Source organism: Gopherus evgoodei, chromosome 8 (assembly GCF_007399415.2).
Source record: "Gopherus evgoodei ecotype Sinaloan lineage chromosome 8, rGopEvg1_v1.p, whole genome shotgun sequence".
NCBI lineage: Eukaryota > Metazoa > Chordata > Testudines > Testudinidae > Gopherus > Gopherus evgoodei.
In genome coordinates, this window is record NC_044329.1 from 36,860,791 (window position 1) to 36,886,533 (window position 25,743).

The window sequence follows — 25,743 nt, forward strand, 5'->3', positions numbered from 1 at the left end:
CTACACTCTTGAGATATTCTTGCAGGGACAGGATGGATGTGTGTGTGGGGGCGGGGGGGAATGGCACACTCACCTCTGGCTTGAAGTTGGAGTAGCTGTGGAGCAATGGTGAGATGGGGAGCAGGAATGACTTCCTGAAAACGTCGTCTCTGTTTCCCTCCGTATCACATGGTCAGTGGCAGAAACATTTTTAGAAATATACTGTAATAAAGAGAGTCCCAAATATCAGGCAACTGCTCATTGATTGACTGAGGGAGCTTGCCTTCCTCTGCAGCCTGGGGCATGGGTCACTTGCAGGTTTAAACTAGTGAAGATGGTGGATTCTCGGTAATTTAATTTGAGAACTTCAGTAACTCAGCCTGAGGTTAGAGGTCTATCACAGGAGTGGGTGGGCAAGGTTCTGTGGCCTGTGACATGCAGGAGCTCAGACTAGATTATCATGATCAGTGGTTCTCAACCAGGGATCGGGGCCCCTTGGGGGGCCACGAGCAGGTTTCAGGGGGTCTGCCAGGAAGGGCCAGCATTACACTTGCTGGGACCCATGGCAGAAAGACAAAGCCCCACCACACAGGGCTAAAATCCAGGGCCCTGAGCCCTGCCACCTAGGGTTGAAGCAGAAGCCTCAGCAACTTAGCTCTACATGCCCCCTGTGGTGTGGGGTCCCAGGCAATTGCCTTGCTTGCTACCCCTTAACACCACCCTGCTTTTTATATGCAGAAAAACAATTGTTGTGGCACTGGTGGGAAATGGAGTTTTTATAGCATGTTGGGGTGGGCCTCAGAAAGAAAAAGGTTGAGAATCCCTGATCATGATGGCCCCTTCTGATTTTAATTTCAATGAGTTTATATATCAAATCATGTAACAAGCACATGATCGCATGTATCTGTGTCCAGTTTAAAGAGCTGAGAAGAACACAGCTGCCCAGAAGGTTAAAAAGTAGTGGTTTTTCTGTGGTTCTGTTCTGGGCTCTTCAATATATCAAGGAGAGGCTGCTACATGGGAACTATGAAAGGGCATTGATGAACGTTGAGGGTCTTGGAGACATGGCGCTTAATCTGTAGACTAAGCAAAGCTTAGCTTTGCAAAGCTTCTTCTGCAGAAAAGGACATGGAGATTACAGGGGACGAGAAGCTGGATATGAGTCAGCAGTGTGCCCTTGTTGCCAAGAAGACCAACAGCATATTGGGCTGTATTAGTAGGAGCATTGCCAGCAGATCGAGGGAAGTGATTATTCCCCTCTGTTAGGCACTGGTGAGGCCACACCTGTAGTATTGCATCTAGTTTTGGTCCCCTCACTACAGAAGGGATGTGGACAAATTGGAGAGAGTCCAATGGAGGGCAATGAAAATTATTAGTGGGCTGGGGCACATGACTTACAAGGAGCGGCTGAGGGAACTGAGGTTATTTAGTCTGCAGAAGAAAAAAGTGAGGGGGGATTTGATAGCAGCCTTCAACTACCTGAAGGGGGATTCCAAAGAGGATGGAGCTAGGCTGTTCTCAGTGGTGGTAGATGACAGAATGAAATGGTCTCAGGTTGCAATGGGAGAGGTCCAGGTTGGATATTAAGAAACACGATTTCACTAGGAGGGTGGTGAAGCACTGGAATGGGTTACCTAGGGAAGTGATGGAATCTCTATCCTTAGAGGTTTTTAAGGCCCGGCTTGACAAAGCCTTGGCTGGGATGATTTAGTTGGTGTGGATCCTGCTTTGAGCGTGGGGTTGGACTAGATGACCTCCTGAGGTCTCTTCCAACCTTAATATTCTATGATTCTATGAATATTTAGACCAATGCGGTCCCTGATCTGGCAGTGGTCAACCAAAGTTCTCGCATGGATTATTCCTACTCACAGCATAAATAGATTTTGCAAGGCTTTGTGTGGGGCCACAGCCTGAAAAGGCACTATTGCTGCTTTTTTAAAGATTCTGTTTCTGTCTGTATTCATGCCTGTCTATCTACTTAGCTCCCGACTTCTCTGTCTGTGCTTGGCACATGTGCAGCTGACAAGGGACCCATTATAACCTGCCTCCAGGAGCCAACAAGAATTGGCCCACTATACATGAGACAACATATAAATTATCACATACCAAAAAAATGTTAATACAATGCAAAGGTTGCAAAGCTGAGCACTCAAAAGTTAGGAAATGCTGGAGCGCTGGCACAGGAAAGAATCCTGTCCTGTGTCTTTACTCATCATGGATCTGATTTCCTCCCACTTTCATTTTTTTTTCAAATGCCCCAAATCAATATAATCACATTCATAGTCCCATTGAATTTAATGGAGCTACCTACATACGTTAAACTGAGCATGTGCTTCAATGCTTTGCTGGATGAGAGCCTATGGTCTTAAATTGTGTCCATCATTGTGGCATCTGAGCACCCCAAAGGGACTTTCCACCTTCAGCAAAGTGTTACTGATTAGAAGCACCAGTGGCAGAATAAGGCCCTACGTAAAGTGCCATGCACACCTAACAGCCTCACCCCCACCAGCCATGTAGTCCATGGTATTTGTAGTGGTCCAGAATGATGCATTCTGGGATATCATCAATGAACAGGAAATACAAGGAGCATTTCACAGAGTGGTAGAGAATTAAATATGACTAGTTCATACATTTCTGTCCTGACCCCAACCCAAATGGTTTTTCATTCAATTTCAGCTTTTAATGTCAAATTCTTAATGTTACACCTAAACGAAATCACTGGCTGAAAAAAGGCACTGAATACACTTCTGCACTGCTTTATACAAAAGCCACTTACATCAGCCATCTGAATTTCCTCCGGATCCAGCTGGGGGTGACTGGGGCCATTGGCAAGGCTCCGGTTCGGATGGGTGGGACACATATTTTGCCGTAAATGGTTATGCATTTGTTTTCGTTGTTTTCTAAAAATGCACAAAGGAGAAATGGATTCATAGGGTTTACTTAGAATTCTAATATCTCCTTGGACTCTTCACACCCTAAGCCCTGTAGGGGAGAGAGACAATAAGGAGGACAAGGCCATGTTTCGAATTCATGTCTCGGAGACACTTTCAGCACACTGTAGCCAGGGGCAGTGGAAAATCATGAGCACGAGACAATGTTCCACAACGTTAGGATCTTTCTGCAACGTTGAAGTACGTAAGCAGAGATGGGCCCAAACCAAAATGGCTGTTCTGAAGTCAGGTGGTATTTGGGAAAGTTTGGATCAAACTTGGCAGCTTGGTCCCAATTACAAATCTAAGCACTCAAGGGCTGTCTGCACTGCACAGCTCCTCTAGCAGAAGCAATGGTGGAAACACTATAGACAGGGGCACTGAAAGCCACTGAAGTTTTAATCCATCATATCATCTAGGCTTACTAGATGATATGATGGCAAAAATATACGTGGTCTGCCTTTGCTGATGCTTCTCCCATTGCTCCCACTAATGGAGGGCAATGTTGTCATTGCAGACAAGGCCAACGTGAGAAATCCATGCTTAGATATGGACTGAATGCTGTCTCTTCAGGTGAGCAGGCTGCATCTATGCTGGCAAAAGCAGGAAGTGAAATTCACTCTGGGTGCCTTCTGATGCAGTTCCACCAATGGCAGCATGGTAGACACTGCGATGAAGACAGGGCAGCTCAGGAACTTACTGTGTTCTGTCTACACTCCATCTCTCACCCTTGGAGCTCCAGTGCTGGTGATCTATGGGTCCTATTTTTGCCTGTTTAGACAAGGTCTAGAAGAACGAGCATTGCGCAGGTGTCTGATGAGTCAGTAAGGTGAAGTGTGGCCTGGTGGCTGCTCACAACAAGGTGATACTGAATGTACAGTGACCAGCTGCTGATCTACAGAAAGCAGCTGCCTGCTTGCCAGGGTTAACCCTTGCAGCATGGTTTCGGAATAGAGTCTCCACCTTCTAGCACCCATTTAACTTGCCTCCACTGCATATCCTGGGCCAACACCACAGCTAGGAGAAACATGGTCAAAATTCTAAGTATAATACCCTTGAGCTAACTTCTGAAGCCTTTACAGAGGGCTAGAGCCACACATGGCTTTAAGGTACAGCCCACAGTAAGGCATGGTATGGGGATGCACCAACCCAGGAAGATCATCAGGATGTGTGTCAGGGCACAAGTGATTCCCACACTACCCAGGCCCAGCTAACCCAGCCATTGCAGCAGATCAGCAGGGACACGTTCTCATTTCCTTCTCATCCTCTTAGGGACATCGTGCACACTCAGTGGGGTAGGATTTTTTCCACAGTGTAGATGCTGTGAAAACTGACTTAGGACTTCAGGGTTTGTTCCATTATTTCTACCTGGGCAAATGAGAGACATGTGTTTGAAAACTTCAGAAACCAAGGGAATATCTGTATTAATAATAAGATTGTTTTGTCCTTTTCGCTGAGACTCTCAAACTGATTAAGTCTCACACACCTCCTGCAAGGCAGAGAGGTATTATTATCCCCATTTTCAGATGGCAAAAACTAAGGTACGGAGAAGTTACAAGAGATCCCTATAGAGGCCTCACAGCAAATCAGAGTCAAAGTGATAACTCTCCACCTTCAAGCCTACCACTGTGTAATACAAGACAATGTGTGACAAATGGTTGCAAGGTGGAACACCTAGGTTTTGTTGCATGTGGCACCATAACTGACAGGTTATAATGGTGAAACTCACTTTTAAAGACATTTCCTCCCTCTGTGAATTAAATAAACTAGTCATTTTTAAAAAGAAAATTCACAGTTTCGTAGATTCCAGAATGGACAATGGCGGTCATCTTAGACCAACTGTCTATATAACACAGGCCAGAGAACTTCCCCAAAATAATTCCTAGAGCAGATCTTTTATAAAAACATCCAATCTGGATTTAAAAATTGACAGTGATGGAAAATCCCCCACGACCCTTGGTCAACTATTCCAATGGTTGATTACCCTCACTGGTAACATTTTACACCTCACTTCCAGTCTAAATTTGTCTAGGTTCAGCTTCCAGCCTCTAGCTTCCACTTTCAGCTGTGTGCAACCACGAGAACTCACTATGTGGGCTGTCAGTGAGGTCTGATCCCTGGACCTTCAGACCTCTACATCTGAGCTAAAGGAGCGACTGTTATCTTCTGTGAGGAGCAGCAACTGAACGGGGACCAAGGTGCACACATTTTGCTAACAGCTTGTACAGTCATTTTCTAGACAGCAGCAGAATGCTGGGAATCAGGAATGCCGGGTTCTATTGCCAGCTCTGGGAGAGAAGTGTGGCTAGTGGTTAGAGCGGTGTTTGGTTAGAGAAGGCCAGCCAGGCACATAGATCTGGCATATTAATTAGGCAAGACAGTATGGTTTTGAATGAGACTTGGGTTTGCATATTAGAGACCTGTGTTCTATGCCCAGTTTTGCCTGCAATGACCTTGTGCAACCTCTCAGTTAACTTATTTGTAAAATGGAGGGAAATATATTTGATTATCTTCTAGGAAAGCTTATGAAGCCTTGCTCAACAGTAATTGTTATGAACTTCACTGAAATATAAGCAAGCGTCAGCGGAGGTGAGACCAGAAGTCATGGTCACCTAGGTCCCAGCCTAATGGATTTTTCCCTTTGCTACAGGGAGACTTGTTCACTCATCCACAGGACATTGCCTGATTTAGCAAAATGGGGTTGATTCAGCTGAAATGCAGAATATCCCGCACAATCTGGTACCCCTACGAGTTCTAAACAGGGTCAGGTATAGAGAGAGTTTTGACTTCCACTCCCCTGCCCTATTAGACCTTGCATGTTCTCTGCTGTAAGGGAAAAGCACGGTACAACATCTCCTTTGAGTATTATCTTAGGTCAGTAAGTGCCATAGCTAGAAGTGTGAACCCAAAGTTTGAACATTGCTGTTAGAATTCACTTGTTTGCCTGTACTCACTTGGTTTTACAGTAAGCGACCACACATACTATTCCAACCACAAGCAATGCAACGCAGATCCCAGTGATGGTTAAAACTCTCTTCTGATAGAGCTCTTCAGCTTCTGCAAAGGTTAGAAAAATATACTAATTAAAGTTGTACTCCAGTGAAAATGTGTTCTGAACACACAAATAGCAGCAAAATCCAACCGATATAGACTAGTCATCAGCAGATCTCAAAGTGTTCCATGGTCCAGTTCTGATAAGCACCCAAAGGCTTGGATGATTATCCCAAACCTCCCCAAACACATTGAGATCTCCTACCATTCTCTCCTCCTCTTCTCATGGCTTCCTCCTTCTGCCCAGTAATCCCTCCCTCCTGCACCCCAGCAAACTTATCAGTGTCCCCTCTCCTCCCCTATAACAGCTCTGTGACCTTTAGTCCATGATCTCCAATAGCCCCACAACTCTTCTTTTTACTTTCCAGCAGATTCCCCAGGTGCCTTGCTAATCCAATAAACAGGACCCTGACCATACCCACTGAGACAATCAGGGTCCAGACACTCCAAGGGGAGAATGGAGCATCTGAACCCCAAAGAATAAGCAACTGAACCAACTGGTTGTATAGAATGTTATTGTGTATACAAATATGTCAAGTCAGGTCTTTATGAAAGCTTGTGATGTTCTAACTTGATGGTCCTTAGGAGATGCATAGACAGACTAAGATTAGAAATGTAAGTAATTATGAATCTAGACTAGTATGCTCATGACCAGAACTACAATTTCAAGCATACCTCACAACAGGGATGGGCTCCTCCTAAACCAGCTGTTTACACAGAACTTACTTCAAGTACCCGTCCATTGTCCAGCCAGGAAGAGACAATGGTGGACCATTGGCATGAATGGGAAAATACTGAAACAATTTGAAATTAAAAAATAAACCCCAGTCTTGGAAAACTGAGGCTAAGTCTACACTTAAACCACTAGAGTGAGACAGCTGTACTGCTTCAGTGTAACCACCCCCTGCAATGACAAGGGTGACCAGCTGTCTGGATTTTACAGGGACAGTCCCAATATTCGGAGGTGCCTATTACACCCCACCCCATCCTGATTTTTCACACTTGCTGTCTGGTCACGCTAGCAATGATGGGAGGGGTTCTCTGGTCACTGTAGCTAACCCATGTCCCTGAGATGCAGTAGCTAGGTCGATGGAAGAATTCTTGCATTGACCTACCGCTGTCTACACTGGGAGCTAGGTCAGCTTAACTACGTACCTCGGGGTGTGGATTTTTCACACCTCTGAGTGACATGGCTGGGTCGACATAATTTCTTAATGTAGACCCAACCTAGGAGAGGAGGAATTTCCCCTCCATGAATCACCATACTCTGAGAGAAAGACAAAAAAACTGCAAACACTTAAAAGAGAGGAGATTTGAAGTGAAGGACACCCAAAAACTGAGGCCCAGCATCTAAGTGAAGTGAAGTGCACATCTTGGTCAGAGAGCATGCTGGGAAACTGTTCAGTGGCAATAGGTAACTTGTATTAGAAAAGGGAAATTAGCTATTACAGACATGTAGAGCCTGAGACTGTGCCTTTATGTTTGTTTTCTGTGTAACCTGAGATGGATTTGGGGGGACTTGGGACCACAAGGGGATGTTGAGGCCACCCTTATGCTTGTAGGCTGGCTACTAAGAGATTTCTCACACAGGTTCAGATCCTGCCAGCTACACCACTGCAATGTTTTGGGTACCACCAGGACCAGTAAGGGGTTCAGTCACCACCTGCTCTGTAAGCTGGGGAGCCTAATGCCAGGCTGACATGGCTCAGAGCTCTGACACCAGTAGCTAGCCTATGAGTGTATGTTTTCACCCTGCTTCCACCAGCCTAGTAACCCCTGATAGGGTGACCTCAACAGCCCTTCAGTGCCAAGTCCCCACAAATCTGTCTCCTCAAGTTCTTAACTACCCAACACTTGTATTTTTCCCCTCTAGTTTGTCACCCCAATGGAGTGAAGCCAATGCCCAGCTATTAGTTCACTTTGCCACACACACTCCACACACAACAGAGACCTGGTGGGGATAAAAATACTGCAGAATATTGCCAGAACGTTACAAGCTTTCATAAAAGACCTGACATGACACATTTTGTAACACAGTAACATCAGATACAACTAGTTGATTCAATTGCTTATTTTTGGGGGTTCAGAACCTCTGTTCTCCCTTTACAGTGTCTGGACTCCGATTATCACACCCATCCTCAAACATATATACACTGATCCTTTGATAGCCCCATCACAAGGTCCGGCATCTCTCTCCCTGCTGGACTCAGGACTGATTTTTTTTCTTGCAGCAACTGCATGCTATGGGTCCTAGAGTTATTCCAGAAATCACAACACACAGATGCTGAAAGGAAAAACTTCTAAATAATCAAAGGTGGGTGGGCATGGAGGAGAGGTGGTTTGGCTATTGGAAGACAGGGAGGGGACAGAGTATTGAAAGTCCAGTAACCAGTAACAGCAGTGTATTTTTTAATGAAATCCTGGGAAGTAATCTTATTAATTTTTCAACCCAAACAGTAACACAGATTCATTTCAGTTAATCCTCTTGGCCACGGTGTTCCAGGAATGAGTTGTATCATGGGACACTGCATGGTCTCAACCACACTGTACAACTCACATACACTTGTGAAATTAAACTGAACTTCATCAGTGATCTAGTGTTTCTATTAAGATATGACTGTAATGAGCAGGAGAGATCCATAGTTATTTGTAATGGAAGACTTTTCAGTGCCAATGAAATCAGTCACTTGCAACAGATTAACAGCACACTCTTGGAGAGAAGTAATTTATCCACACTGATCAGGTCCATAAAACTGTTCAGGATGGAGTCAGGGGAAAGCTAAGATTTAGATTGCCTCAGATCAGTTCAACCGAAATATCGTCAACCAATCACATGGCTAGAGGCATTTATTCTTCTTGTGTGAATACAGTATGCCAAGCTCTCCCCACAATTACATGAGTGCAGATCCACTGAAATCAACAGAGTAACTGGATTTCCAAATGAATAACTGAGAGAAGAATTTGGCCCACTATATCATCTTGCGAACCCAAGAGGAGGAAGAACCAAAAAAAACTTATACCATGAATAAGTCAATATGCCCCAATAGCATGTTTTATTTATACAGCATTCTGGGTTGTTGGGGTTTAATTAATTAGCATTCTCTAAAACATTTTCTCATAGAAATTCGGCAAGAAAAACCCTGCTGAAGTCGTTAGGGTGGAATGTTCCACCAGGAGATACTAAGTGCCCTCACTACGCTATATCTGGTATCCCCAGCAACTGCAAAGCTATACGAGGTAAAAGCAGAAGGAAAGTAAGAATGGCATCAGGTGCTAGGAATGTTAGAGTCATGTCCTGGTAGTAGGATAAAGAGTATTTTAAAAAAAGCTAAGAGAAAATAATTTGGGATTTGAGCCTTTCTTAGCCCACCACTTTTGGAAGTACCTAATATAGAAAAGATTATTCTCTTTCTGAAGGTCTAAACAGGAGAAAAGCAGCAGTAGTTACTTGAGAAGCCAGAGAGTGTCAAAATCCATCTGGTTTTGTTTCTTTTTATCAACATGTAAAAATAAATCAGAAACATTTCATTTTGCCCACTGTGAACATTTGTTCTAAAGCAGTGATCCAAAAAGGGGGGGAAATCTCCATTCACTCTGCTCTCCACTGTGAACCTCTATGACACAGGCTGCTCATGTCCTGCATGTTAAGCTTCCGCTGAACTGAGCATGGGTTCTGGGTAGGGAATGAATGCAGCATACACAGATATTCACACTGCAGGCCAGAGAGGAGACTTTTAGCATGCTTCCATGCTTCCACCAGTACAGAATATGCACCACATTAATACATGTGACAGGAATAGAGAATTTCTTACCTATTCTGTCCTTTCTGCATCCTAGTTCCATCACTACAGGCATCTTCCTTCAACATTCAGTAGAGAAGATGACATCAAGAATCTCCCAAGCTTTGGTGCCTCCATGTGCTTTCCTGGGCCAATACTGGGTTAGAGTAGCGTGTCCTCTATGAAGCAATTCATCAAGTTCCTCCTCAACTGGGATAAAAATTTACCCCTATGCAGAAGGCCAGCCCAAACCTTCTTCACTAGCCCTAAGGGGTTAAGGTGGGACCTAAATGGTGCTGAGGTTCTGTGCTGACCCTTTGAACAAAGGTTGATTGGTTTCACTTGTGATGCAGACTCATACTGATTTGTTGTTGGTTGTTGGAGCATGCAGTCTGATCTGATGTTCTCTGACCTCCCCGTTACGTCAAATCTTCATATGTCCTCTTTTGGGAAGAACTCACATTTGGATTGGGACGTTTAACTCAGCTTTTTTGCTTTCCCCTTCTCTGTATTTTTGCCTGGTGGGGAACGCGGTGCATATTCTGTACTGGTGGAAGCATGGAAGGGGAGAGCCGCACCTTTCCATGCCTGGATTTCATCAGTATAGCCCCTTTCACTCTGTCAAACGTTCCAAGTTCTCCAGTTCAATCATGTTGTTGTTAGAAACATTAATGTAAATGTACATTCCATCTTGGGAGGTCATCAAACTTGAGAAATACAAAAGGGGCCATGACCTGACTGGAAGGGTCCAAAGATTGGGAGATTTTCATTGTCAGTGTCTGTAACTCCAGTGTGACTAATGGTGAAGGAGGAGCTACTGTACTGTCACAACTGGTGGTACCAGCATGAAAATAACAGGGACAGCTAAAATACGCAAGAAGAATGATTTTATTTTGCTGAGGTGAGCAGTGCTCTACAGGCCTCAGGCATTACTCACCTCGCAAATAGGAAACATTACTCTTTTGATCTGTCAGGACCGGCTGCCCCAGTCTCAGAAATGCAATATAAACTTCCCTTCAGTGGATTTTGTGAACCAATTTTAGTTGACATAATCAAATTTTTACAATTTAATTTTGAAAAAAACCATTTTTCCTGGAACATATAAACAGCAAATTCATTTAGATTTTAGTCATCTCTAAAAAATTATGGCTGGCTTAACAAGATACTTCTGTGGATCTTAGTGTAAAGCTAACTCTATTTGGGAGCAGCTCAGAAAGTTCTGACAGTCTCTTTTGCACAGTTGGTGTTATGAATTCCATACAGACAGCAAGCAATCTGTTCTCCATTTGATCACGGTTGTGGAGTATTGCATGTGCAAAGGCCGAGCCTGGGTTTTAAGAGATTTAATACAAATTTGCCAAAGCAGCTAGATGTGATTTTTATTGCTTGTGGATGAATCTGTTCAAGATTTGTTCTGCTAGGTGAACATATTTGTTCATAGCGGGGGCGGGGGGAGGGGGAAGTGATCCAATTCTATCTTGAAACCAGGTGAAATGATACTTTCATAGAGAATTTTCACTATTCACAATTCTTGCTGTAAAAATGTTATTTTTTTCAGATGCAAACCCTGCCTTTTATTTAATGGAAAAAAGAAGGGATAGTGGTGGAGGAGGCAAAACTACCAAATGAGTTAGTTTTTTCCCCAAAACTTTCATCTATATTGCAACTCTTTTCCCCATGGATCAAATCCCAACTTCACTGTGCAGCACAACTAAATGCATGACTGTTGAAAATAATCTAGGTTGACTCCACAAAGTCTTATTAAATTGATGGCTGATAACATAATCCCTTGGTGTTACACAAACTCACTGGGACAGTGACAGAAAGAAAATAATGTAAATATATATAGAGTGATTTTATGTTTAATTTATATTATAAGATCTTTGTGGTAGGGCCAGTCAACTTTTGTCTCTGAAGTGTCATTCACACCTACGATGCTATACAAATAATAAATAATAGTCATCATTATCATTCTAAAACAATGACATTATGGACAAATCATTTAATGTCAAGTAATGCAGACACAGTCACAGTTCCAGCCATGGGTACTACAGCAAACACATGGAAAGTGAAGAATGGATGAAGTAGAGAAGACAGCTTATTAATGTTTATTGTCTAATAATGAGACTGGGAATGGACAAGGAAAACAAGAAAGTAAACTAAAAAGGGATGTCAAAAATCCTCAATTCTAAATGTTATTTAAAAGTGTATTTGTAATAGCAGCACCAGTTTCTCTATAATTCCTTCTCCAAAATGAACTCACTTTTTGCAGCACAGAACTGCCTGCTGGGAAGACGTGAATCAGTCCTGGCAGGTTGGTTCTGGGCTACTCTGGAGCAGAGGCTACTACCTGTGCTGAATTCTGCTCAATGTTGTGGCAGTTTGGAAAGGTGGACAAATATCCACTGGGGGCTGTGCTGAAACCACCAAACCCCTTTGCACTGGGAGCCCGATCTGAATGGGTGCTGACCCTCTTTTGCAAGATCCCCAGTTCCACCATTTCAATTCAAACCAGTGGGAGTTGGGAGCACCCAGGACCAGACCTTGAGGAAGAAAGGATTTGGGTCCTTTAGGAGACAAAGCCCACTCTCATTCCGCTAGTGTCTAGTGATTTGCACTGGATAGCTGAGAAAAGACTTTAGTCCCCGGACGCCAGAGATGAGTGGCTCATGCCACAGTGAGCCCATCAAATGGAATTAAAGTGTCTTAATCATATAGGTCTGCTCTGTGCTAGCTAACATATCTCTCTGGCTGCACTGAATCTGGACTAAAGATATATGAGTAGAGGGAAAAACCGTTCAAGGCACTTATCAGATCCCCTGTGGATCTCTGTGTGCACAGCTGGGCACCATATTGCTCAAAGGGAGGCATTCACTTAGAAAGGATGGAACACAAGGCAACAGCAGGTCTCAGGGATCTGCAGGAAGTGATAAAGGAAGTGTTTACAGAATGGAGGTAGCTTTTACTGGACATTTAAACCAAATTCTGCTCTCAGTTACCCAAGCATAACCTCAACGTGGTTACATAGGTGCAACCGTGAGAATAATATGGCCCCTGGAGGAATGTGAGAGAGGTTTACAAAGAGGCATCAGCATAGTTAGCAGGCCAAATCCTGCTGTCTTAACCAACCAAAACTGCACTGGGAGTTTTGGCTAAGAACTTGAGGCAATATGATGCCATCCATTTTAACACCAGCTCCTTCAATACAGAAACATGGCATGATCCTGAATAAGGACTGTGGGCCTTGGCTCTTTATGGTTTTGCACACTGAGCAAATGGCAATGTAAAAAATAGGAGTAAATAGAAAACTCTGCCAGAACTATGCCACACACACAAAACAAATGAGTGGGGATGTAGTACAAGGGAAGATGACTGCAGCACAAAATGTGAACTCAAGAGACCCCTCCACTGTACTTCTGTAGAGCGAGGTAAGGGGGATGCAGGACAAAAGAGCGGCATTATGGTCAACTAGAAAGCAACCATGTGTTTGGCCAAATGGGGTTTTTCTGCGCCTGAAATTATCTAATGGTAAAATTTTCAAAAGCATGTAAGTCACTGAGACTCAGATCCTTTAAGACCTTTGAGGGTTTGGGCCTAAGGTGCTTTTGAAAACTTTAGCTTATATTCTTTGAGCCAGATCAATGTTCAGTGAATTCAATGGAAAGACACTCCCCAATTGACTTCACTATGCTTCCTGGGTAATTCAGCTGACTTTAATTGATTTACCTCTTGAAAGCAATTTCTTTCAAACCAAGGACAAGTTTTATGAGAAAAGCATGACTGACTCCAATCCCCCACTGCACTCTCCTGGATTTCAGTGGGAGATCTACATGCAGAACGATTGCAGAATCATGCCGAATTCTTGTTCCCCAGTGGCCTAAATTCTAGACTTTTTGTTACTGGAATATTTGCTGGTCACCTTTCCAACTAACACAAACAGCAGCTCTTCAAGTTAAATATAGAAAAAAGATTTGCAGTGAGGAGACATATAACAATTTAGTATTCCAAAAATGCCTTGCACACAGTGTTTCTTATCATGACAAAGAAAAATGTGCTGCTACAAATACATGTGTATTTTTATAGGTTTACATTTGGGTTTTTTTGATCCAAATATCTTTCTGGGTGTCAGTAAAAAGAGCAGAACAGCTGATTTTTTAATCATCCCATTAAAGCCGTAATGTTAAGGACTGTGGGCAGCTCTTAATGGCTTCTGATTAACAAATGAATGGTTGTTCCATACCCTTTAATTCAAATCCAAGATGCTCTGCCAATGCAGAAAGAGGACAAGGAAGAGAAAGAAAGAAAGAAAAACAGGTCTGTCAGAGATCTCTAAAAATACAAAATATATACACACTGCGTGGTTAAAGCAGGTTAGCTTTTCCTATTCATTGTCTCAGTAGCAGTAACTAGGAACACAACGTATGCATTAATATGTTTGTAATTCCCACAAGAGGTAATGCGCCATGTAAAGAAATGTTCAAAGAGATAGCAATGGTAGATAATCAGGAATTCTCTAGAGATGAGACATGTCTGTTAGTTCCTGAGATAGAATTCAGCTTTTAGCTGGAATAAACGTACACAGTTGAGAGACATATCCTGACACCAGAAAGGCCAGCATACATAGCTGCTGCAAGGATCTTGTAAAACTGTCTCCTGAACTTGCATGCCTGGAGTAGGCACTCGTCAATTTCACAAGCCTTTCCGGATGTGCAGGCCTTCAAACAGTACCAAGCAAAAAGATACAACCTATTATCCTTAATTAATGAGGAGATTTCTGTGCACACAATCTGAAGTCTGATCTCTGATACACAGGAGTATCCTGCAACATGGCTTTTAAAATCCACTGACATGCATGTTGAGTGTGGACGTCTATTGGCTATAGTAGCTCTTACAGCGGTGTAGTTTATTGTGTATGTGCTGTATGTAATTAATTATGCAAATATGTAGCTGCTTCTGCAAGACAACAGTCTCTGTGAATCTAAAAATCAGAACTGTTCTCAAAGTTTCTTTGACATTTATACTCTTCCACCTTTGACATACACTGTGACCTTGCTTTCATTAGAAAGAACAGGAGTAGTGCTGAATTAAACAAAAATCTGATCATATACCATTGAAACTTCAAATTAGTTAAAAATAAGAAAGTAATTTATGTTGGAGAGATATTGCCAAGAGAAATACAGTTTACTTAATAGACCAACAATTCAGTTAAACTGAAAATATTCAAATTAGCTGAGAGTTTCTGTATATTATAACACCCAACGGGTGTTGATGGTTCGGCCTTATACCAGAAAACACCTATATGCGTCCACAGCAGTTTTGCCTGCATGAACATTCAGACCCTGTATATACATCGTTGCATATAAAGCAGAGGCCACCATACACAAAATATGATCATTCCTAATTTATGAATGTGAATGTTATTATGCTCCAGTTTCCACAGTAGCCAGTTTTTTGGTAGAGAAAGACAAGTTTTTCTCTGCGACTGTACTGAACTTTGAGGGATTAGCACTAACCCTCACGAACTACAGTAATAATCTCATCTAAAGTATGTTCCTCTTTTATGCATCATTTTTGAGTATTTTGCCATTTCCTTACTGCAGAGCCTCATTCTTCCCTGCTTTGCATTTTGAGTCACCATTATACCTGACCAAAGGGAGTGCAAAACCCTGCCATCTGGTAGCATTTCACAACTACTTTGCACAGGTATAAATGACAACACAAGATGGAAGAACAGGAGAGGAACGGACCCAGCTAACGTATTCTTCCAAACCTTTTGTTTATCATGTAAACCCTGGTTCTAGATTTACTTTATTTCAGTTTTCTATTTTGTCAATTGATTTTGTTAAATATATATAAAGATAAAGTGTTAAGTTATGGAGCCATATGATAAATGCATCATTGTCTAGCTCAGTTGCTTTACCCAGTAATTCATCTCATGACTTATTCTAACATTCCAAACGTCTGAGCAGCTTCAGATGGATGTGATTACAAATATTTTCACACTATTTCCCCATTTTGCAGAAATTTTAGCAAAAAATTTGTATCTCAAAAGTTTTCATTTGTCATTTCAGTTTTTATGTATGTACTTTCATTTACTGTTCTCAGGGTTTGATCTTGAGTTTTTGATTTCACTCAAAGGGTTTTCTTCTTCATTGTCAGTTTTGATAGGTCAGTTAGGTCCCATAGTAGAATGCTTTTTAAAGAAATCTATTTTTAAATTGATACATGTTGCCTTAAGAAATTTCAGTAGAAAATTTCACAAAATGAAAATCAACCTGTTTCAAAAAGCATAGGAATGAAACCATCTTGGAAGTTCTTGAAAGTTTTGTGAACTATTTTTATTTTTCAGCTAGCTCTTTATATGTATATAAATGGTTTCACGTTTCAGTGTGGTAAAATTATAAGCAACTGAAAACAGTGTGTTAGAATAGCAAGTTATAAGCAATTTTAACTACAGGCATCATTACCTGTCTCCCATAATTAAATTAAACTGCCTGGGAATCATTCCCTACTTTCTTAAATGTGGAATTTCCTGTCCTGGGCCTCAGACAGGTGTACATCTGCAAAGAAATACCATATTTGGGAAGCTAAGGAGGAAACATTTCAAGGGCAGGTCAAATTCTTTTAAATAAAATAGGTGTATGTTTGAAGTTGATCGGGGTTCAGAATGTTACAATGTGTACCTGAAAGAGAATTAGCAGGCAGAGAGCAATTGAAGTGCACCAATGTTAATGAAAAATATTTACCTTACGGCTTTGCAATTTATCACATGGTTCTGCTATTTATCCCATGGGTAACGCCTCCACATATGTGGTGTACACACCCACCCACCCATGTTTTATATACATATTTATATTTTACGGTGTGCCATTTGGGGGAGGAGCGAGGGTGCGGCACACGCTCAGGGGAGGAGGCAGAAAGGGGCAGGAAGAGGTGGGGTCGAGGTGGAGTGGGGGGAGGAAGAGGCAGGGTGGGGGTGGGAAGAGGCAGAGAAGAACATAAGAACGGCCATATTGGGACAGACCAAAGGTCCATCCATCTCAGTATCTTGTCTACTGACAGTGGCCAATGCCAGGTGCCCCAGAGGGAGTGAACCTACCAAGTAATGATCAAGTGATCTCTCTCCTGCTATCCATCTCCACCCTCTGACAAACAGAGGCTAGGGACACCATTCCTTACCCATCCTAGCTCATAGCCATTAATGGACTTAACCTCCATGAATTTATCTAGATCTTATAGTCCCAGCCTTCACAACCTCCTCAGGCAAGGAGTTCCACAGGTTGACTGTGCACTGTGTGAAGAAGGTTTCAGAGTAGTGCTGTGTGAAGAAGAACTTCCTTTTATTTGTTTTAAACCTGCTGCCCATTAATTTCATTTGGTGGCCCCTAGTTCTTATACTATGGGAACAAGTAAACAACTTTTCCTTATTCACTTTCTTCACACCACTCATTATTTTATATACCTTGATCATGTCCCCCTTTAGTGTCCTCTTTTCCAAGCTGAAAAGTCCTAGCCTCTTTAATCTCTCCTCATATGGGATCCATTCCAAACTCCTAATCATTTTAGTTGCCCTTTTCTGAACTTTTTCTAATGCCAGTATATCTTTTTTGAGATGAGGAGACCACATCTGTACGCAGTATTCAAGATGTGGGCATACCATGGATTTATATAAGGGCAATAAGATACTCTCTGTCTAATTCTCTATCCCTTTTTTAATGATTCCTAACATCCCGTTTGCTTTTTTGATTGCTGCTGCACACTGAATGGACGTCTTCAGAGAACTATCCACGATGACTCTAAGATCTCTTTCCTGATTAGTTGTAAATAAATTAGCCCCCATCATACTTTATATATAGTTGGAGTTATTTTTTTCAATGTGCATTACTTTACATTTATCCACACTAAACTTCATTTGCCATTTTGTTGCTCAGTCACTTAGTTTTGTGAGATCTTTTTGAAGTTCTTCACAGTCGGCTTTGGTCTTAACTATCTTGAGCAGTTTAGTATCATCTGCAAACTTTGCCACCTTGCTGTTTACCCCTTTCTCCAGATCATTTATGAATAAGTTGAATAGGATTGGTCCTAGAACTGACCCTTGGGGAACACCACTAGTTACCCCTCTCCAGTCTGAAAATTTACCATTTATTCCTACCCTTTGTTCCCTGTCCTTTAACCAGTTCTCAATCCATAAAAGGATCTTCCCTTTTATCCCATGACTACTCAATTTACGTAAGAGCCTTTGGTGAGGAAAGCCTTTGGTGACATCAAAGGATTTCTGGAAATCTAAGTACACTATGCCCACTGGATCCCCCCTGTCCACGTGTTTGTTGACCCCTTCAAAGAACTCTAATAGATTAGTGAGACATGATTTCCCTTTACAGAAACCATGTTGACTTTTGCTCAACAAGTTAGGATCTTCTATGTGTCTGACAATTTTATTCTTTACTATTGTTTCAACTAATTTGCCCGGTACTGACGTTAGACTTACTGGTCTGTAATTGCCAAGATCACCTCTAGACCCTGTTTTAAATATTGGCATTACATTAGCTATCTTCCAGTCATTGGGTACAGAAGGAGGGGCAGGTTTAGAGGCAAAACCAGGGGTCAAGCACTCCTGGGTACATTGGAAAGTCCATGCACGTGAAACTATGAGCCAGATTTTCAAAGGTATTTAGACATCTAAAGATACACCTATGCACCTAGTGGGATTTCAAGAGTTCCTAAGCATGTTAGGTACTCAAATCTTGTTGATGTCAATGAGATTTAGGTGCCTAACCTTCTTAAACAAGTCAATAAACCCTATTAGGCACCTACTGGCATTCTTAGATGCCTAAATATCTTTAAATATCTGGGGAGTAGTCATTTAGGCACTTTGCATTTTAGCCATTGGATACAATTTTATATATATATATAAGGTAGCATTAAGTACTTAGGTATTGTATATTTAATCGTAGGAAATGCATAGTTCTCATAATGCCAATAATTTGCCTATATTACTGTAGCGGGGTAGTTACCCGCTCCTGCCCTGTGGGGCTTGAAACAGCCCAGGAGAGGGCTGTGGCTGTGGCAAAAAGCCTGGGCTGATTGGGGAAAGTAGGCTCAGCTGTAGCCATGCCTCAGTCAGGCCCAGCTGGCCTTTATAAGAGGCTGTGAGCCAGAAGCTCAGTAATTCTCCCTCTTCTTGTAGAGGGAGAAGGGCCTGGCTACAGGGACCTAAGCAAGACACCTAGATTGGGAGCAGGGCTGGGGAAGGGCCAGAGGAGCTGGGAGCTCCAGCCTGGAAAGCCCCAGGCTGCAGGCCTGACTATAGGCCAAATAGGTGCAGAGTTGCAACAGGGCAGCCCATGGGGAGGCAGAGGCAGCAGGTCTGAACCCCTTTGCCTGTGATGAGTAGCTTATACTGCAGTCTGCCCCAGTGAACGAGGGCTAGATGGAGACTGGGCAGTAGCCAAGACTGAGGCGAAGTGGAGATAGTGGGTGGAGGTTCCCCTGGGAGGAGGAGACCCAGAACTGTGGAGTTATTGCCAGGAGGCAGCACCTGGTAAAAGGGGCACCGGGGTCCTGGGAGGGACATGGAGGCCAGTGGTAAGGTGGATCACTGGCCAGCAGAGGGCGCTCTGGATGCTGGAAGCTAATTCGTGAGGATAACCAGCAGGAGGCGCTGCAGGGGTGAGTCTGCACACCTCTACAATTACACATACAATCATTTTGATAACTACTTAGGGTACATAGGCCCAGGTTATTCAAAAGGATGCACTGCCAGATTTTCATTGGCTGAGCATCCGCAGTTGGAGCCATTTTTTCAGCACTCAGAAGATCCCATTGTGACAATTATAGTCAGACGTTGGGTTTGGAGCTTTTTGAAAATCTGGTCCTAATTGTGGTGGCTGAACCTTCCTGAAAATTTTCGCTTTAATACATAATTTATTATACCCAACACAGTAGTCATAATTAAAAAAACAACATCTACCATCTCTGATATTTCATACTTCTCCAGTGATTTTGGCATTCTCCATACCTAGAATTTACACTGGGGAATTCATACAGTGAGCCATAATTACATTTTCACCGGGGCCTACTATATGTGCTTGAGTTAATATTGCTACCAAACAAACATTTCCTGGCTTTTTTCAATTTAAATGTTTAACATTAACTAGACATTCACATAGCTATGTTTTTGCAATATGTTCTATACAAATGCACAGCTATGACATTGTTGGGAAATCAAATGCAGTCCAGTTAGCTGAGACAGAATCAGCTGATCTAAAGTACCTTTATACCATTACCTTTCCACTGGCACATGGTCAACAGTGTTCTGCACCAATATGCATTCACCAGCATGGCATTTGTTAACAATCTCAGAGAGGGAGACTGAAGATACTGAACATTTATGGCAAAAACCTTGTATCTGAGACATTTGAACTAATTTCATATTCAGTGAAGGATTTGGGGGCATATTTCCGGACTCTCATACTTTGTGTCTATTACATTTCAGGAAACACAACTACAGGGAAAAGTAGAGGTGAAAATAAAAATAATTTCAACCCTGAGCTGCCCAGCAATGTTCAGAATGAAAGTAAATGTTTGATATATATACAGAGGGACAGACAGTGTAAAAACCGAGGGAAGTTTTATCAATTTAATGGATCCAAGTTGTCTGTTGCTCTTACTGCTCCAGCTCTGCTATTGGCCAAGATCACATCACTCTATGAGCTAAACCTCCTCACAGAAGGTCATTGAAGCAGCAGCATGAATACAGGACTTAATAAAACGTATGGGCACATGAGGGCTGGGATCTTAAAGATAATTAGGTGCCTAAAGATGCGATAGGTGTTTTTTACAAAAGGCTTAAGCACTACCTCACTTGGACACTTTTTTGTACATTCCAACATCTTTAGGCACCTAAGTGCTTTTGACAATCTGGCCCTTAGAAACCAACTGTCACTGAAATTCAGTGGCAGTTGGGTACCGAGCTCCCCTAAACTCTTGAGAAATCCCACCATTGAGACTCAATTCATGCCTGATGTAATTCCATGCAGATTGAGCAGAAAAGCAATATTCCCTTGTGCTGAGAAAGTGACTTCAAGAAGCACTCTTCTGTGGTAAAATGATGACTTCTCTTCAGTAATTTCCCTAATCTACTCCAGAGCTGGGTGGACTGTAAGAGGGCTGTGAGGAGAGAACAATGTACTCAATGAACCAGCCTCCCGTGGAAGACCAGGCAAACTGTATATGCACAGCTGGGGACAATTTGGGATGTCTGTGCATGTGCAAATAGCTCCCCCTGCGCATGTCAGAGAAGTGAAGGTTTTGCATTTTGCAGCCTGTTCTCTACTTTTGGTCACAACAGAGATGTCTAACAACCCTCCTCAGCCTGAGGCTTTGGGCATTACAGTCCACCTGCAGCCATTTTTCAACCTGCAGAGCATTCATTCCCACCTCAGGTTGCAGACACACAGTTTAAAGGAGTTACTTTAAGGAATTAAGCCTCACAGCCACTTATTTTATAGAAGGAAAAATTGAAGCTAGAAAAGGTAAAGCCCAAAATTTTCACACTTGAGTTCTCAAACTTAGGCCCCTCAGTCAATATTTGGAACCAAAATACTGCATTTTCAGAGATACTAAGCACCCACAGCTCCTTTTAAAGTCAAACCACTTGTATTTAAGTGTCCAACTATGGATTTAGGTGCATGCCTTTAGGCACCCAAGTTTGCAAATTTTGGTCTAAGTGACTTGCCAAAGGTCACCCAGCAAGTCAATGTCACACTCAAAAACAGAGGCAAGTTCTCTTCAATCCCAGGCCAGTGATTTTACAATCAGACAATGTGTCTTCTCTTACTACCCTAGTATCACAATGAACAATAATATGGGCTTGCTTCTGTTCCCACGGAGACGCTGGAAACAGGAAGTAAGCTCCACACACGCTTCTATCGCTGCAGCTGTGTCAGACGGTGAGTACACTAGCCTGAGCAGTGCTGAAACACACGGGAGATGATGGCACTGGTAAGTGAGAATCTGAATCAATTGTGGATGGGCTGGACATTTCCCCCACATTGAAGCCACAATGGGAAAGGCAGCGAACAGATGTGAAGAAGGAATGCTAGAATTTAAAATTTATGTTTCTACCTTCTTACGATGCTCCAGAGCAGAAAAATTGGAGGAAACAGCCATGGAATATGGGATGCAAATGAAAAAAGAGAAAACTTTACTGAATCAAATGCCTGGAAGATGATACATGGCCCTGATCTGCATCATAATGTGTAAATTTCCAGTGTAGACAAGCCTGAATGCTACAGTACAGCAATATTCATCGTTGGGTCACCACTTCACTTCTTAGAATAGGATTTGAGTGGGAATTAAGTAACACACATGCCTTGTGCTGGCCCCCTACCCAGGGATGAATCTCACCCAGAGGACATAAAGCATACAAATAGCAAAGAATTAATTTGATTATAAGTGCTATCACTGTTTTGTGGTGTCATTAGCAACACCTCGGGTAAGGAAAGGCGTTTGTTCAGAGTAAATGTTTTTAAATTGAGAGATTATTTCTTTAACTAAAACAATAATATGCTAAAATAGCATTGGCTGGAAAGCTACTGTTGGAAGCGCTTTCTTTGTCTATTGTGACATCACAGTTGAGCTTCGCTGAGTATTTTCTCTGCAGGTGGGGTGGGTATAAGAATGGCAGACCTATGGTTACACAATCCCTGTTGATTTTCTGGCCACATTTTGCTTTAAAAATGTCAGGCAGGCATCTCCATGTGAATAGCAATTCAAGACAAGATGGCCACCACGCAACTGTAGATTTCTGGGAAGGCATCTTTACCGTAGCTCCCTGGGCCCCCAGAGCACCTAAAAAGCAAAGGTCAGGTGGTCAGTGCTCTCATAAATTATACTCTTCAAAGCAGCTTTGGGCTGCCTGAGTGGACCTGGCCTCCGCAGCCCAACAGGTCTGAGAAAGTAAACCAGATGGAAAAAATCTGAGGGCAGGCACATAAAATTCTTGATGATAAAGTCAATTCTCATTCCACAAAAGTTCAGCTTTGCTCCAAAAAGTCTGGAGAACAATCCATGCTCTCCCCATAGAAACACGAGGAAAGGAGATGATACGCTGAGGAGAATGGAATGATGGGTAATACTTCAAATCCCAGGGTTCAATTAGCCCATAACTTTTCATTAATTGCATAGCAACTTAGCTTGCTCAGTACCTTATTAATAAAAAAAACATTGCAGGTTTTTGCTGATACTGCAAAGTGTATTAGCAGGCTCCTGTGATTACTAGGTAATTAACCTTAGTAGGTCCCAATGTGTAACCTGCACTGTAGTTCAGGACTGAGAAATAACCCTGTTATTATGATAAACCACTAACTCCCTGTAATTACCCAGCCACAACATGCCACAGTAATTACCCTACAATTAAGTGGTCAGCAGTTATCTTATCACCAAAGGGTAAATGCGTGATGATTGTGGAATTTAAAGTGTTACAATGTTGTTGTTGAATTCAGATGAATAAGAGATAGAGGAGGAAAAAGAGGAAGGACAATGAAAAGGGTATACAAGTTTGTTCTTTTTATGAGAACAGACTTTCTGCGATCCAGGTCTGTATCAAACAGAAGTAAATGTTCTGCCCTTTATTCTTCTCCCTATATCCTGGTTATCACATAGGAAATAAATTGTTGAACAAATTACGTGGTGTGTATAGAAAGGGTGAAATTCAGGTGTATGTACCACTGAAGACCCATTAAAGCCCTATATTGAGGACTTATGTTGTGCATGGGAGTGAATTTCACCTCAAATGCATAAAACCAGCACAGAGTGTGAGTCCAAATCATATCTGCTCCGAGAGGATCAAGCATATCTTTAACATGAAGACCCCTCACTTTAGGTAGGAATCCCCTTGATTTCGAAAGGGGATAGACTGGGCCGTAAGAGACACAGTGGATTCTGCTTAATAGCAATCTCTCGGTTCCCAGTTAAAAGCTGCTATTATCTGGAAGTTGCCAATAAGCAACTTTTTTTCAGGGGGATACATAGAAAAATGAGCACAGAACAATGATGCATTGTACAGTACACTAGTTGTGAAACTATTTATTAACTTTCAGTATGAAGAAAACCAAACATGGCACACAGTAATGGACACATGATGTACCACAATGCTTAGAGCAAATGTAGGAGTTTGTGGTGTGTCACAAGAAATAATGTAAAGTGGAACACCACTCTACAGTACTGTCTGAAGCAAAAGCTTTTAAAAAAAACCCAGAGAAAACTTATCAAACACTTACAGTACGTCTCCATATGCTGAACAGTACTGCACTGAGTGCTCCTTATGTGTTACACAAATTAAAGCAGCAAAAGATTAACAAATACAAAAACTTATACAAGTAAAAATGTTTTTTAAGAGCAACATTTGTCCAATGTTCTCTGCGTTCTACATGTTGCCACCTCCACCTGCAAATCTTTCTCAGGTTTGCATGCAGCCTCAGAACCGTTCTCAAAGCCATGACTCTGGCATATCCTGCCAAAAATGTCCCCGGCACGTAGTTGATCTGTGGGGGGATGCTCTTTGGGTTCATTATCAGAGGCACTATCTTCTAGTGCCTCATCAGCCTGGTGGGGATTTTCAGCCACTGCTGTCTCCAGGAGTTAAGCACAAGAAACCTCCCCTTCTATCTCCAGATGACTGTGAGACTTAACAATGGCCTCCAATTCCTCTGCGGTTGGGTTTTCAGGAACAGAAGCACTGGCCAGCACATCAGTGTCCACCATTTTCGGTTGGTGAAAACCCTCCCTTTTGAAGTGGTTTAGAACAGTCTGAGGAGAACAGAGGTCTCTGACTCCCTAGCAAGATGAAGTTAATCAGATCTGGGGTTTTTGGCAACATCCACTGCTCGCAGATGTGGGTCAGTATCCAGAGAGGCAATAACGCATGCATTAAGACAAGCACAGCAGTGACCTTTGACATTTTTAATGACACATGTTCGTTGGCTGCATAACTGAAGTTGTGTTCAGAGGCAAGAATTTTAACACGATGTGCGACAGCTCTACATTAGCTGAATGACCCAAGCAATTGTCAATTACGTGGCACACGTATCAGTCTTGTAGCTGCATCTTCCTGTTCCAGTTATTAAGGCACTCCTCAAACAGCACACTTGACATCCATGCATTGATTGAGTTTTTGTAGATTGCAGGCAGATTTCAGTGCTTTCTAGGGAAACAACGAAGGTGTTTGTGCTTTCCAATCACCATCAGAGGCTGTTTCTCCATCCCATCCATGTTTGCACAACACTGTAATGTGATGCAACCCATAGCTTTTTTCCCTCCTTTACACCCTTCTTTCAGCATGACAAGGTGGATCAGGAAAGCCTCGTCAGAAGAGACAAGACCCAACTGCACTGAGGATGCCACGTGGCCGATACTGTTTTAGAACGCTGAGTAGGCTTACTTCCCGCCATTCAGTAGCTGTCGGAAGGTCAGTGTCTTGTTTCTCATGTGCTTCTGATGCTGAACCATCTTGTGCCAGCTGACTGAGCCAACCATCTGAAGAGGTAAAGTCCTTCCCTTGCTCTGCCACCAGCTAACTTGCTTTCTGTTTCAGCATTATCCCAGAGAGTCAAGCACAGGGTTTCTCAAACTGGGGTCACCGCTTGTGTAGGGAAAGCCCCTAGCAGGCCAGGCTGGTTTGTTTACTTGCCACGTCTGCAGGTCCGGCCGATCACGGCTCCCACTGGCTGTGGTTCACTGCTCTGGGCCAATGGGAGCTACTGGAAGTGGCGCAGGCCCAGGGACTTACTTACTTTTGCTGCTTTTATTAACCCTTAACTATCTGTTTATGACATATACACACTTAGAAAAATCACCAGCAAGATGAACAGGAAAAGAATGCATAGCAAACTTGAGGTGAACTTTCAGGACTCAGAAGAAAAAAACATAAATGGATCCAGCAGAATTCTACACTGTGTCACCGTGGCAAAGTACCTGTTTCTCCTCTGCTGGCTCAGTCTCCT

At 42.6% G+C, this 25,743-nt stretch overlaps 1 protein-coding gene across 1 annotated transcript in view; it reads right to left on the minus strand.

Annotated features, from left to right (window-relative positions):
- The window catches only part of NRG2 (neuregulin 2), a 314,981-nt gene that overhangs the window by 22,161 nt on the left and 267,077 nt on the right, over nucleotides 1–25,743 (minus strand). Inside the window, 4 exon segments of the mRNA XM_030573771.1 lie at nucleotides 74–201; nucleotides 2,756–2,879; nucleotides 5,864–5,966; nucleotides 13,980–14,003. Of these exon segments, the coding sequence (XP_030429631.1) occupies nucleotides 74–201; nucleotides 2,756–2,879; nucleotides 5,864–5,966; nucleotides 13,980–14,003 (379 nt within the window).